The sequence below is a fragment of the Lutjanus erythropterus genome, chromosome 2 (genome assembly GCF_056507025.1).
Source record: "Lutjanus erythropterus isolate fLutEry1 chromosome 2, fLutEry1.hap2, whole genome shotgun sequence".
Classification (NCBI taxonomy): Eukaryota; Metazoa; Chordata; class Actinopteri; order Lutjaniformes; family Lutjanidae; genus Lutjanus; species Lutjanus erythropterus.
The window spans coordinates 32,020,353-32,036,149 of record NC_139318.1 but is presented as its reverse complement, the minus strand read 5'-3'; the positions used below and the strand labels follow the sequence as shown (position 1 = coordinate 32,036,149).

At 38.1% G+C, this 15,797-nt stretch overlaps 1 protein-coding gene across 12 annotated transcripts in view; it reads right to left on the bottom strand.

Moving 5' to 3' along the window:
• Window positions 1–15,797, bottom strand: part of r3hdm2 (R3H domain containing 2) — a 78,044-nt gene that overhangs the window by 13,899 nt on the left and 48,348 nt on the right. For 3 of the 12 annotated variants that reach the window (XM_084737305.1, XM_084737330.1, XM_084737314.1), the window contains 7 exons: window positions 14,124–14,219; window positions 13,064–13,113; window positions 12,288–12,341; window positions 7,353–7,588; window positions 6,614–6,786; window positions 5,969–6,067; window positions 3,995–4,288 (listed from right to left, as the gene is read on the bottom strand). In XM_084737305.1, the coding sequence (XP_084593431.1) occupies window positions 3,995–4,288; window positions 5,969–6,067; window positions 6,614–6,786; window positions 7,353–7,588; window positions 12,288–12,341; window positions 13,064–13,113; window positions 14,124–14,219 (1,002 nt within the window). Of the gene's footprint in view, window positions 1–3,994; window positions 4,316–5,968; window positions 6,068–6,613; window positions 6,787–7,352; window positions 7,589–12,287; window positions 12,342–13,063; window positions 13,114–14,123; window positions 14,220–15,797 lie in introns of all 12 variants that reach the window. The other 9 variants (XM_084737345.1, XM_084737370.1, XM_084737338.1 and 6 more) reach the window with 8 other exon arrangements.

Genomic DNA, 15,797 nt, shown 5'->3' with positions numbered 1-15,797 from the left:
ATCTATCTATCCATATATATATATATATATATTGATATAAATACTGATATAAATATTGCATGTAGAGCTGCAAAGATGGGTGATTAATTAATTAGTTGCTCAAAAGACTTAAAAATTGTTTCAGTAATTTTTCAAACAAAAATGTCAAACATTTACTGGTTGCAGCTTCTTAAATATGACTATTTCCTACTTTTCTTTGCCATTTATAATAGTAAATGAAGAGTCTTTGGGTTTTGGACTGGGTTGGCCTTTATACCAGTTTGTATACATAAATTGTGAAAATAATATGCAGATCGATAATTGATAATGAAAATTTATGGTGTACAGCAGGTCAGCTGAACGTGCAAAAATGTAAAATTTGTCAATAAATTAGCACCAGATTACGTAGCTCTTTACAAGAAACGTATTAAATTACTAGTGAATTATTCAGAAATTACAGATTCTTAAAGATTCTGGTAAAGAGATTTTAGATTAGTTGTGGGTGAAAGGGCTGGAAAGGATGACAGCATATTCTCTCAATGCTAGACTTCAACTCATTCATTTTAGAGTCACCCACTGGTTACACTTTTCTAAAACAATGCTGAACAGAATCCTGATATACTTGTATGACACACAAGACAACATGAGATAGAACAAGCCAGAAGTGCTGTACTGTTTTTCTGAATGTCCTGTACCATCATGTGATAACAATATGCAACTCACCCTTTCCTGACCTTGCATTTATCTGTGTATAAAACATTGACACACTCTCTGTTCTGGGCTCATTCCACCCAGTTCATTCTTTGACTGTGCTGAGAGTCCATCTGCAGAGTTATCTCGAGAGTGGAAATCTGTGTTCCCTCCCTGCATTAAAAATGGTTAAATAACAAGGTTTCTCATCTAGATCTTTAAAAAAAATTGGTATACTTTGTGCCCACTCTGAGTTTCTTAAAATTTACTGGTGCTTGGCAGCACAGTCTCCATTTCTGAGCCTGATCCACTTGATTTCAGTCACTGTAGGGATTGACATACATATGCAAACCTTTTCTTTGAACTGGCAGTCTGTTGTATTTTGTGCTACTTTGTCATGTCTATTTGTCTTGGTTCTCTGTGACCTTCAAAATAAAGTATTACAGTTTTTATAGACGAGACAAAGAGTGGAGACAAATGGGCTACAGCATTTTGATCAGCCTGCATTTGAATCAAGACGTATGGGCTTCTATCTTTGTCATTAATTGACACATGTAAAACAGAACAGGTTGTGGTTACACATTTTCTGGCAATTTTGTAGCCAGAGGCGAGTGGCGCATCTATACCACATCTAGAAAAATATTAAATTCAAACAATGTATTTACTGTGAGCAGAGCTAGCTTGAGCATTGTCATTAGAGCAGTTATTACTTCCTTGTACCAGGAAAACACACAGGGAAACAGTATGACATTGTAACTGTAATGGCTGTTACTCCTTAAAGGCATAACATGCAACCAAATAATGTACAGACTCACAAGCATAATCCCTCTCAACCATCACTTATGATCCATAAAGGGTGTGTGGTGGTGCCTGTATCCACAGAGACTCAGCCCTCTGCCTGCATTTCTCATTATTCTGCTGTGCTTGGGACACTTTACCAACCCAAAATGTCAGTATTTGACATCCTGGGAATGAGACACAGCAATAAATTATCTCTCTGGTGCGTTGATGAACAGCTCTGACAAATCCTACTGATTCTACCTTTAATATCACTCATGTTATTTCAAAACACAAATAGAACCATAAAATGTTGTTTTGCAGCCTAGCTGTTTCTAGCATTTCTCAGATGTTTTATTACAATGACTTCATCCTTATTACTTTCCTTTAGGCTTTTACTGTAGAAAGAGAACTGTGCTGCTCAGTGACCCTTGTTTAAATGACTGTGGAGTTACCCTCATTATGCTTTACTAAGAGATGGATCTGAAAAGATTCTTGCAGACTTTTCATTATAGGAACTTCACAGCAACAATAAAACTGTCTAAATTTCACTTGGTGTGACAACAAAGAAAGTAATTAAGTTTTGTCTGAATCTGTATGTTAAAAAGGTGCAGCAATAAACACACTGTGTACCCATTTCTTTCATTAACAAATCTTTACATTAACACTCATTAATATGAGGTGTAAGGAACATGATCTTCTACAGTGGCAAAAATCTGAGGGAAGCAGGAACAGTCTGATGTGAACAGAGATGTCAGTGGGTTTGAAATTAATTCAAATTTAAGGGGAGAAACGAACTCTTCACCATCTCTGACACATGCTTAACACTGATGGAATAAACTGCTTGAAATTCTTTCACTACACATTTCAGTGCCCCTCATAAAAACAACACTCAATACTCAACACTCACTCTGTCGCCAGACATTATAGGCATGATGTGATCAGTTCTTCTTTGAATTGTGTTTATCCACAGCTGTCCTGTAACTCCTCTATTCACAAAATATTGTTAAGTAAATGCTCTAAAGCAGGAGTTGTCAAACTTTTTGGATGTGGAAGTTGGCAAGCTAGCAAACTGTTTATGACAAAAAACATTGTGAAGTGGTTTTTCTACATTGCTGTCCCTCATTCAAAAACCCAGAGTCTAAGAGAATCTATGCAAATGCATTGGTCATGACTGTGTGTGCACACTGGAGGTTTCATTTTTCCATATCACACTTGTGTAAAGTGCAAAGATTTAGGGTGACTGTAGAGAAATATCCCCCCTTCAGCAGACAAATGTGAAAACAAACTCCACACATTCTGAAAAGTGACAATGGGGTTCACAATTATCATGTCTAAATAAATTTGCAGCTGTCATTGTGTGAGATCTGAAATAACTTTTGCACTGGGAAACACTAAAACACCATTTGGAACTACAATGTACATTAAATTCATTTTGACTAATGTCAAATGTCACTGTGCATTAATAATCATCATCCCACATTTATGTACTGACAACCACAGCCCAGAGTGACACGGCTTTCCTGCAATTAATGCTCAAATGTACCACATGAGAGCACTTCAAGTCACGACTGTTCTTCAAATTGGCTCTGAACTGGTTTGAGGTCTACAAGCATCAACATCTCTAATATTTAAAACTGATAATTCTCATTTAAATTTCCCTTGACACAAATTTGGATTTCTTCAATAAAAATTAAGCAATTGCTCATCAGGAAATCAGACTTCCACCAACCTTTTTCATTTCTGACATTGTTACTATGTTAGAAGTGAAAATGCCATCTCTTTCCTCAGATCCTAGGACCTGTGTGAATTTGTAATGTTATAAATTATTTCTTAAGCTTATGAAACAGTTGTAATGTCATATAAAAAAAGAAAAGAAAAAGGGCCTGCACATGTGGAATATTAAATTACCACTTCCAAATATGTTTTACACATCCAGAATTGTGGCCCTAGGACAATTCTAGGACAGTTCTTGTTGACCTGGGGCTAATAACTATTAGAATTATGATATAAAAATACATTTACCATATCTTAGAGTAAATATAATGTTAAAAGACAATACCAGAGTCCCAAACTTTTAAACATAAGTATTTCAAAGGAACAGTAGCATCAGTTTCTGAGAAGTACCCATCGATCTGGTACTCTTAAGGTCTATGACTGCAACTAAATGTTAATTTGATTACTGATTAATCTCCCAGTTATTTTCACAATCCTTTAGTCTACAAAGTGTCAAAAATTGTGAAAAATGTTCATAACAATTTCCCAGACCCAAAGTGACATCTTCAGATTGCTTCTTTTATACAAACACCAGTTCAAAACTCAAAGACTCTTCATTTACTACCACAAATGACATGGAAAGGCAAATGTTTGATATGATATTACTAAAGTGATTAATCAATTAGCAAAATAGCTGGAAACTAATTTTCTTTCAATCAACTAATCATTGCAGCTCTGCTAAGGACATTTCAGCAAAACAAAAAAACAAAAACAAAAACTGAATTCTAAACTACTGATGATGTCATCTCACAACCTGTGGAGAGCAGCGTACCTGTTGAGGTGGGGGAGGCTGCATGTAGCCTTGTGGGGGTGGTGGAGCCTGCATGACAGGCTGGGATGGAGGAGGTGGTGGAGGTGGAGGATGAGGGTGTCCAGTGGCAGGCTGGTAGCCAGACGGAGGCGGCATAGGCTGACCCGTGGTAGCCATGATGTAGCTGGTTTGAGGAGGGGGATGCTGGGACAGCACCGTGGGAGGAGCCTGATATATGGGGGGAGGCTCAGGGTTCTCGCTGGAGCCCTGCCGACTCAGCGTCATCTGGCTGAACTGGGGCGCCAGCTCTTCTCCCTGAGAGGTATGATCAGTGCCATTACACTAAAATACAAGCACAAATTTTTCACTAAAGGCTAAACATAAACTAGCAGACACTCTTAGCCATATACCAGAAAAAAACTAGAAAGAACAATCTACATGTTGACTTAATATTTTATGCACTTTTTAAATTTATACCATTCATTAAAAATTGCATTAGATGAAGTCACTGCAAGCATCATCTACAGATATATAAAGCTATAGGTCATGACCTCAAATTGGCTGCAGACTTTGTTGCTGGTATGTCTATAGAAGTGTTTCTTAAATTTTAAGCTGTGGTGTAAGGCGCAAGTGAGGTCTGAGAGACTGACAGTGATCACCAAAGCAATAACAATACATTAGTAATAGTGTGAGATTGTTAGACCAGTGAGATATTTCAGAAAAGATGCCTGTCTACCATCTTACAAAGTGTCTTTAAGGTATGCGGCAGAACATGTTCACTTGGCTGATTATGATGAGAGCGCTGCATTGTCCATAATTTCATGGATTTATGTGCAAAGTGAATGCTGCAAAATTTAAACACATTCGTGAGCTTTTACATTTAGTCAAGTCGGGTCACATTAAAATCAATTAATTTTTTTCTAAAAATGTTCTCTACGAAAATACATTAACATAGATTAATCTTTTACTGGGTTCAGCTGTTTTACATCACTGATCATATGTATAGTCTTTTTTCCATTTCTTAACACAAATCTATGTATATTCAAAGAATGTAAACTTGTGAAAACAACCACCATGAATTTGCTTCCCAAAAAGGGTAGTTTAACAAAATGTGCTTGCCAGGCCAAAATATTTTACACATCAAAATGTAACTACAGCATAACCCAGTTTCCCCCTGGGAATCAACAAAGTATTTCTGATTAGAAAACACAAATGTATAACATTACAATTAACAAAACAAAGTACCACGAAGTGCAAAAGTACAAAGTGTTTTTTGTCATAGCAAAACACATGTGCTAAACGTGCATGCAGACACGTGCATGGAATAGCAAACAGATGATCTTGCCCTGACTTAAGTTTCTCAGATAGGGGCAGATTTGTGCCCAGCCAGAAGAGGAACCGCTTGATTCCACTGAGCACGGCTGTATTGCATTCCAGCTGTGCCAGCTCTCCACTCTACTCTGCGTAGAATAAGTGCTGAGCCTACTTTTGATGGAAGCCATGTCATGCTGCACAGAGCAGGTTAAGTCGGACAGGAAGTTAGACACAGGAACGGCATAGAGAATATGGTCAATTTTCAAAATAAAAGATTCTGTGTTGGCGTCCGATTTCAAAAACAGACAGAAAATAAACTATAAACTGATATTAAGTAGGGACCCTATTCACTCATGGTAGAAACCAAATCAACAAAATATGAACAAGTTAACGCAATCAGGCTGGCAAAATGCTACGCATCTGAAATGCTGCTGGTGGAGCATGAAACCGAGGACGGATCAAAACTCTGTCACAGATGCAACATGCCCAGTGGAATCAAGGTGTACATGCTACCTGAATGGTTCAGCGTGGGTGTGATTTAATATGTAATAATATGAATGAGAATAAGGTGCAAGAGAGCAAGAGTGTCTAGCGGAATACAGCAAGAGTTAAATGCGACAAGTGAGGGTATCAGTAATGTAGTTTAATAAAAAGAGATGAAGCTACAAGAGGTGTCAGTACCATTGTGTACTGCTGGGGAGGAGAAACTGGCAGGAGAACCTGGGGGCAGGAAGGGCTGGAGTAGGAGACAGGCTGAGAGGGCTGCAGAGAGGCCACCGGCTATACACACCAACAGAAAGAAGGAGGAAATAAAGAAGCAGAGCATCGAGAGAGAGTGGAGCGAGCCAGTGAGAAGGAGGGTGTCAGCAGCAGACGGACAAGAAGGGAATAAAGAGAAATGAAGACATAGGAAAGATGTGGGTTAGAACACAAGAGGAAAATTTGTTAATGAACAGATGGACAGAAATGGAAATTACAACTAGTTTCTAAATATCATACAAAATTAATAAAACTGTGAACAAAATGAAATGTAATAACCATTATTCAGAGGGAAACAGGAGAAGAAACGGCTGTCATTACATGTGTTGTCCCTGGGTGTAAATAACTTTTGTTGCTCAAAGTGCCTTCTCCTTCCATGTGACCAGATACAGCCTTGGGCACAAGATTCATTTAATTACCAACCCATTTCTAGTAGGGAGGTGGACATATGATCACTTAACATCATCTATTGTCCACCAGATTCAATTACATCCTCTGTAACTTGAATGTGTGTCTTCATTTTGACTCATATATTTGACATAAATGCAGGAAGTGGAGGTTACATACCTGAGCAATCATGTGGTTGCCCATTGGGTGCTGCTGTGGGGTGGGCAGCAGGGCAGTCTGAGGGGGAGCCTGGGGCTGCGGTTGTGGCTGTTGCGTTGGGCAGGGGAGTAGGCTACGGCTAGACTGGGACGCTGCAGGTGGGGGACAGACATCAGGACTGACTAGGGGCAGGCCTGGTGATGCACAAGAGGATATAATAGATAGATATACTCCAAGTTAATATTGTAGCAAGAGGTGAAGTCTCTCTCTAGTTTAAATGTTTTGGGTCTGGGGTTAATTACAATAACAAATTATTCTTGTTTTTTTTTAACCTGCAATGGGTGGAAGGACCATGTTAGCCTGAATATATAATGAATATTTTTTTCTGGATACTGCATTTGAAAAAGGGTGGGTCGCATCAGATTTTACTTTTGCACTAGTTTGTACAGTGTTATGAATTGTTTGCGGAATTAATATCATTAATTCATTTTACAAAAACAAGTAGCTGGGTGTATTTTATATTCACGCAATATGGTGGTATATGACGATGAGTCATTACATCTACGTTATGGCATTACACTATATGTAAAATCTAGCATACATGACTTAGAGCAACATATTAACATATAAAGTAGCAATAATTAGAATGAACAGCAAAAAAAGTGTGTTACAAGTCAGCTAATGCTAGCTTTAATAATGACAGACACAAGAAAGACCTAAACGTCTCTCTTTTTTCTCAAGTTTCCTCCACAGTCCTTACCAGAGCGAGAGCCTTTGCAACTTCCCTGTGAGCCTTTGTTGCTGCCAAGGCTATCCCCTCTGGTAAGGATGGAGATGCCAGAGAAGCTGCTAGCCTTAGTGACGGGCGGCCGGAGGGTGCGGTTGGAGCTGTCTGAGTCGGTGCTGCTCCAGGGCCGTGGCTCCAGGCACTTCATGTCACTGTCTGTGCTGCTTTGACGACTGCTAGACGCCCGGCTGGAGCTCTCACGGTTCCCTCTGAGAGAAGACAGAACCGGGGAGGAAGAAGAGAGACACAAAGAGATGAAATGAAGAGGATAAAATGGGGATAGGCACAGGAGACGGGGGAAGAGGTGACAGGAGAGTTAAAGTGAGGAAGTAGCAAGTGAGAGATGTGTATATTGAGCAGAGTTGAAGATTGAGATGTCAAGAGGAGAGAGACAAAAATGTTCATGGGTAGGGTGAGGAATATATATAAAAGCAAAGATGTGCACATAGGAGAATTAGAAGCAGAGGAAAATGTAGGTGCAAAAGAAACAGAGGGATAGTCAAAGACAAAATAGGACAGAGGGGAGAAGCAGAAGAACAAATTAAGGTCATTAACAGGTAAAGGACACAGTGTGACAGGCTTTAGGATGGGGCATTCAACACAGATGCATATTGGCTGGTTTAGTGGACCAAAATACAAAAATCAGGCAACAGACCACCAAACAATATTTCCACTTTTAAACGTACAACCACACACACCTTCACGCACACAAACACACATACAAACCCATCTCACGGAGGAAAACATACATGCAATTAGAAAAGGTGCACCCAGACAATCAACACTGGGGTGTAAGAGGATATTACAGGGAAAATTAATGAAAAAAACTTCCATGAAATCAACACACAAACCATCTAGGACTGGAGACAACATTCACATAGAGGACTTTACAGAATGAGCACTTGCATACATACATGTTTTATATTTGAATACAGATAAAAAGGTAACACATGCACTTAGGTAACACGCTGTATTAAAGACAAGGAATGACATGGAAACAAGACACACATACACCTGTAAAATTAATACCAGATGTACATCAACACTCAGACAGTTAAGAGCAGATGTACATCAACACTCAGACTCACACACACTTATCTACAAAATAACCACTTGCTACCACTGGATCACCACTATGGTTCTTTAAACTGTATTGCTGTATACACACTCATTGTGTTGTTGTGATGCTGTCACCCTGGATAAGGGCAGCTGCTGAGAAAACCAATGATCAAACTGTAAGCGTAACCACCACTCTGGGGAAACCCCTCCATCACAAGTGAATGGTTGGGCTTTCCATTGACATGTCAGCATTAAGAACATTATTGCTCCTTTTGAACTTACTTACTCTGGTTGGAAAAACAAATTTTATTAAAAATGAAATTCAAAAAAGCAGTGAAGGGATAGTTCGGATTATCTGATGTAGGGTTGCATGAGGTATTTATTGATAGTCAGTATATTAACAATAAATAATAAATGGCATGCTGCAAAAAAAAAAAAAAGTTTAATTTTATCCTATATCTAGAATATTACCAAACTCAATAGATAATATTAGTCATTTTACCATGCAGAACAAAGGAGTTGCTGGTCTACTCCTGCCTTGATCTGTTAGTTTGTATAATTGTGTGACTTCGCTGTTTTAAAAGAACAGTTTGGATTCACCAAAGTCACAAAAACACAAACAAGATGAAAAATCAAGGCAACAATCAACCAACAACTCCTATGTTCTGCATGGTAAAATTAGTAATACTGCCTATGGAGTTTGGCTGGTTTAGAGAGTGATATTTGGCTTATGTAACAGTGATTTCCTGTCAGAAAAGCCTGTTTAACAGCAAAGTAAAGCAGTGAAAATACAGTCTATATTTAAACTGAACTTTTGGTTCTTCTTGTAAGTGGCTAAAATACTTTTTGTTGCTGCTGCCCCTCTCCACAGCAGTTCGTTGCTTAGCTTCCATGGTGCTGCCCCCTATCTACTTCTCCAAAATGAGGGCATGCCACCCGGCAGTAGGTAATATGCTGATTATTGACAAGTGCCTGATACAACCCTATATCAAGTAACCCAAACTATCTCTTTAAATTAAATGTAGATAGAAAGCCTTGCAGATGAGCAGAGACATATGACTCTGCATTGAGGACAGCAGAGTAAAAAAATGCAGCCAAGTCAGCTGTAAACACTTGCTTTTTTCATCCTCTTAGAGCTGGAAGAGGGGTATGCACTGAGTATGGCCATGTAGAGAGAACAAGAAAATGAATTCAAAACACGTAAGGCTGATTGTGGGAATCTCCATGACGAGAACAGGAATGTGGTATGGGTTGTAAAACCCTAGCGATAGTGAGTGGTGTTTGAAGGTGGCTGTGGCTGATAAATATTTCAGAGAGACTGTAATTAATGGAGGATCTATTTTGAGTCCCCGCTCTGCACAGCCTATTTTAAGGAAGGGTGGGTGCTGTGCTATTCTCTGTAAAGGGAGGCGCACACTTGTTCGCTCGGCTCTGCAGACAAAGATGAGAGCAGGAGGAAGAAGAGGAGGAGGGATTCTGCTGTTGATCACATGATATTTCATCTCCACTCTCTCCTCACGACAGCGTTCCCCATCACACGCACAAACAGGGGAGGCAGGGAAGCTGTTGTTGTTATGTACCTCCATCACTAAGAGTCTTTATTAGACGGCTCAATTAACCCAAAAGAGATTCCTGTTTTGGTCAATTTAAGCGAAGTCTGTGGTTTTATGGCATTCTTAGCTTAACATTCTGTAAAGGTTAATACTCAATACACGTTATGTGAATACTGGGCATGAGATATTAAGGTCATTTTTTGGTGAAACATAAAAAGACCATCAGATTACAACCTCTAATGAAAGCAGCACAAATAAAAGTAATGACAAAGAAATCAACAAATAGTCACCAAATAATTTGATGTTTTAAAGGTTGATGACAAAAAGTCTTACAACCAGATGCTTGTTAATATTAAAAGAGTAGAGGGAAAAAAGGATGATTGAATCTTAAAGTTGATCTTAAAGCCTCTAAATAACATGGTGAACACAAGACACAATGTTCACAGAGAGCAGAATGTATATTACATACTTTTACATAATAAAATGGAAAAAACTGTGAATATTATAGTCCTGAAAAGCTGAAAAAGCTCATTGACAACTTTTTTTTCTTTTTTTTAATTATTAGTCTTCAGTGAATTGCATGCATTTAATAGACAGCAATAATAGGGAGATAATGGAAAATGAAGAGTAGAGACATTCAATAAAGTTTTTTGATTTGATGTTAATTGAGTTCCAAGACAGTGTTTTTTTTTTCTTTTTTTTTTTCTTACAGGAAACATTCAATGATTTGAGCTTCTATACTGTGACTATTTGTTGGTTTTCTTAGTTCACTACACTGAATATCTTAGAGTTCTGGTTGCTTGTTGGACAAAAAAATAAAAAAATAAAAAATACGACAACTAGGGCTCTAGGAAATTGTGATGAACATTTTTCACTATAGAATGAATCTCAATGTTTGTTTACAATAACTTCTGGGTAGAAACCCCTGTGTCATTTACATACAATTTAATGGAAGCAAATAGGGCTGCATGATTTGGTTAAAAAAGCCACATTGCATTAAATTTGACTGAAAGTGCAATTGCGATACAATTAGTGGAAATGATCGGTTTTGTATTACAATTTTAACTGAAAAAACAAACAAAAACAACGTTATGATATTTATTGAGGTCTGTACCAAACAAACATGTTTTCTTTCATCTGGACAACAAGATTTCTAGGCCAGGTCGTTATGCTGTACTACAGTACCTCATTATAATGCTGTTTTCTCAAACATTTTTTTCCCCCCCAAAAAAACAAGACTGGTTCTGGTTCTTTGATTTGGATATTGCACACGGCCATATTGCAATTTTATGCAATTAATTGTGCAGTCCTAGCAGCAACATGTAAAATGTTTTTTTTTTCTTTCAAAGTGTATAGATTTCATTGATCTAACATGAATGTTTAATGCTTTCATATCATTTTAATAACATGGTTTTCACTAGGTTTGAGACCTTATTTACCTGTTGGACACAGATTAAAGCAAATGACACCTTGAGTTACCCAAAACTAACAGTAAGTCCGACTGGCAGGGAGATGTCACTGATGAATGATTTATAAAAGACACTAGAAAAGCAAAATAGTTCATAAAATAAGCACAACAGCAACGTCAGGTCAGTCGGATCACCGTGCTTAAGTATTTAGCTTTAAAAGTTACAGATTGGGCTGAAAATTGAATACATCACACCACTGTTCAAATCAACTGCGAGGTGTCTGAGTGGAAGTGACGGTTGTTGTTGCACAACATCACTGTGATTTGGTCTCGTCTGATATTATTTAATAAATAAGTAAGTAATATTTAAGAAAAGAATCAGAAGATTAATCAACAATGAACATAAGTGTCAGTTGCAGTCCTTTTTCACTCAAAGCAAAACAAGATAATACTGTCTTTAACTGTCTCACATCTCTTATTTTGTTTTTTATTAGCTCAAGAGCACCACTGCATATACATGTATGTGCTTCTTACATATTTGTATGTGCCACTATGCAACAGGTGACATGCTAACAAAAACTACAAGACTAAGTCAACCACAAAACAAACAAGTTACTGTGGAAGCGATGCAGTTACTTTATATAAAAAATGTATTGACGGTGAATGGGTGGAGGGGTAAGTAGGTCAATCAGTCCCCAGTGAAAACCACAAAGCAGCCATGCATGGGCCATGGGAAGCCCCACGGTGCAGTGCTGGAATAGCCATCAATCAGCCGACTACGCCAAGCAGAGATATAAAAACCACCACAAGTCACCACTATCATCACCAAACCACTTTCAAAAAATGGGCATGGCAACACACAAGTCAAAGTCAGCAGCACCCCAATACCTAAAGATCTGCCTCCTCTTTTGAGAGCTAGAGCAGTAGCCCTCAGTGGAAAGTCTGTTGGGGTTAACATTAGGAGAAAATGCTGGGGTTACAGGACTGGATTGGAGAACAGGAGGGGGTTCAGGGGAGGGTGAGATAAGGAGGGGTGGGAGGTAGAGGCAGGTACAGTGTAGAACTTTTACCCCTGAGAAGAAGGAAAAACAAAAAACGCACACAAGGCAGAAACTGACTGTTGAAAAGCCCACGCTTCCTCTTCTCTCTCTCAGCATATTATGTCCTAATCTTTCAACCTCAATTGCCAGGGTGCCTAGGGATGGAGGCTGACTGTAACTGCTGTGTGAGCTGGCTTATTTCTAGAAAACATTTGTTACACTACCTACAAATCTTTCTCAGAGACATTGTGTCCCTCACAGTCTAGCATAAAACAACCCTTGGAAATCTGGCCTAGGACAGGAACATCAGCAAATGCATATTAATCATTTGCCTGGCAATAAAAAGAATAAAACAAGTGTGAAAAGAAGATAGATATGAAAATTCTCTTTTTGAACAGAATGTTTGAAGTCAGTTTTGTCATACATTTGAGATACCAGATTATTGGCTGTGGTCAGATTTGTACAGAGAATCAATATATAATCTGTAAAATCTGTTATGTTTATGGTTCTAAAGCCTCCAACCTTTCATTCCTGAAACCTAGCAAGCAAATTGTGATGTTAAAGGGAAACATAGAAAGGATGGAGTGCACACAGTAGAGTTTCCAGTGGGATGAATCATCTTACCTGTTGTCGTTGATGTATCCATTTTGAGAGGACTGTAAGAAAAAGGACACCTGCACATTATGAAATGCTTCATTCATCAAGAGGCACTTAAGACCAACATTTCCTCATTATAAATCTTCCAGAATTTTTTCATGGCTTACATCATATTTGTTTAGGATGTAATGTGTCAAATAAAGCAGAGATTCCAAATCTGAGGGATTGGGACCCCAAGGGATCGCAAAAGAAAACGACAGTCATAAGATAGAGTTCCTATTTTTCAGGATTCAGGCATTTTCATCACCTTAGCCTTAATTAATTACATACATACAAACATGTGTGTGTGTATATAAATATATATATACACACGCACACTGTATGTATATATACACTATGCATATATACACTGGGAGTCCACAAAGTCTCTTTATAATTAAAAAAAAATATTACAAAAGCAACTGAAGAGATATGTTAATCAGATTTTTTCTATGTACTTAGTGGTTATCAAAGTTTTTAATCACATTCATGCTTCACACATGAAGCAAAAGATCCATTGCCACCATTGATGAGGCTACAGCAAACATGCAAACATACTTTATCCAAAATCCAAGCAGTTTTTAAGCTTCGAACACACATTTAAATTCAAATGTTTCCAAGGATTTCCAGCACCCATAGGAAACCTGTCAAGATACTTAAAAAATACTGTATTACACTTTTCTATCATCTCCACTCTTTTCTTGCCAAATACTGCACAGGTTTACCTTTTAAGGCCTCTAGATACTATCTGAGAAGACAAAAATTACTCTTTGAATGAGCTGTTCACAACTCAGACATGCACCCTGTGATGCAGGGTTGCAAGTATAGATTTCTTCTTCTAGAATCAAAACATGCTCGAAACAGACTTAAAGTACAAATATTTCGACATTTCCTTAAACCAGAAAACAGTTCTTCTTCTTGTCTAATTAAAAAAAAAGGTTTCGCAAATTATCTGAGGTAACAGTTAATGACTGAGAAAGATAGATTGTGATTTGTTGTTAATCTGTCCTTCCCAGTGTTTATTACCCCGTCCAGGTCCAATACTTACCTCTCGGGCAAAGATCCGGTCTCGTACCCGCTGATACTCTTCCTCTCGCTCTTCAATGGACTTGCTACGGCGCCCATCCTGTAGTGGCACACGGATCTAATAGTTGGAAAAACAATCATAATTGGAAAAATAGTTACAATCCAATACTGTATATGAATATATGCTGAAAGAAGCAAGAAGTCACATGATAACAACGGTAGCATGTGGAGCGAGAGCAGCTGCCTGCCGTCAAAACAACAACAGAAAAAAAACAAAACAACAGAATGCAAAATGAGTGTTTCATGGGGTGGAATCAGCGTGGGAAGGTTTAACACCACAAATGTGATAGAACACTTGCGGAATAATCATACAAAGGAAAATGACAAATATGTACACGAATTAGGCGCCAAAGAAAAGTGTCAATGCTTAAAACAAACACTGTTGGAAGGAAGGAAGTGTTGCTTCAGACAGCAACAAAGCAAAAATTTTTTAAAAAAAATGCTGTATTATTCATTATGATGATGATCAAACTGTTGCTGTGGTTGAAAATGTGGGGTTAATTGAAAAACCTCTGAAACAACTGTTAGGCATCCATGATGGATTAACTTCCTTTTGAAACAAAGAGAAAATGTAGCATTTGTGAGTTTAATAGCTGACATATAGAGTTAAAATGTTTATCTTGTGTTGTTACTAAATCTGACAGCACAGTAGAAACAACACTAATCGGAGTTGAATAGCTGTGGCTCTCACACAGGGAAATCAGCAGCAATGGAGATTTTAAGTGGAGTGACAAATTGAAAACTAAACTGTGTGTCATTTTGAGCAACAGTACCAGGAACATGCAAGTTACTGCATATTGTACAAATAGCCTGTTAATAGTTCAGTACATACTGACCGTTGGTGGTACTTGAAATGAAAAAATGGTATCACACCATCTCCAATTCTAACTAATTCATCAGCAGCAATATAACCAAAGCAAAGCTACTTTTCATTCAGGAAACTTGACATGTCTAATCAGCACTATATCAACATACACACTCATGGATTGACCAGAGGGGACAGAGAATTTAATGGTTTGGACTTAAAAAAGGGAGGCCTGAACTTCCGCCATAATTAATACCACCCCAAGTCTTACAGTTCGGTAAATCTTCTTTCACCTGCCAATTTTCATCTGTGTCAAAATTAACTGTTTCACACCCACCTACCACTTGCATCACTGTTAAAGCCTGCATGCTCTTACACATAGCTACCATTGAAAAATCAATAAAGACTCTGTTTACTTTGATAGCTTTATTTGAAATGATTAAGGGGTTCTTTTTAATTATCAACACGTGGCTAGGTCAAGATGATGCTGCAGAACTTGTTGAAGCTTCTCCGCCCACTTATACTCCTACCTCCAGATGCCCAGATAGCCTGGGGCCTCACCACTGGACATCTTTGAGTGTTTGAATAACAGCTTATTTGCCATCCAAAATACACCATGCCTCCTTTCATCTGATAGGACTACTTATCTAAAAAAATGCAGACTTAAATTGTTAGTCTTTAAAGGTCATTAAGAAAGATTGCATGAGACAAGCCTAGAGCAAAGTTTTTTGTTCCTCAATCACTAACATAACTGATGGTTCTAACTACAAAAAGATGTCAGCATGAGTGGGAGGGAAGTATGAGAGAAAGTGTCAAATGTTTGGCCCATTA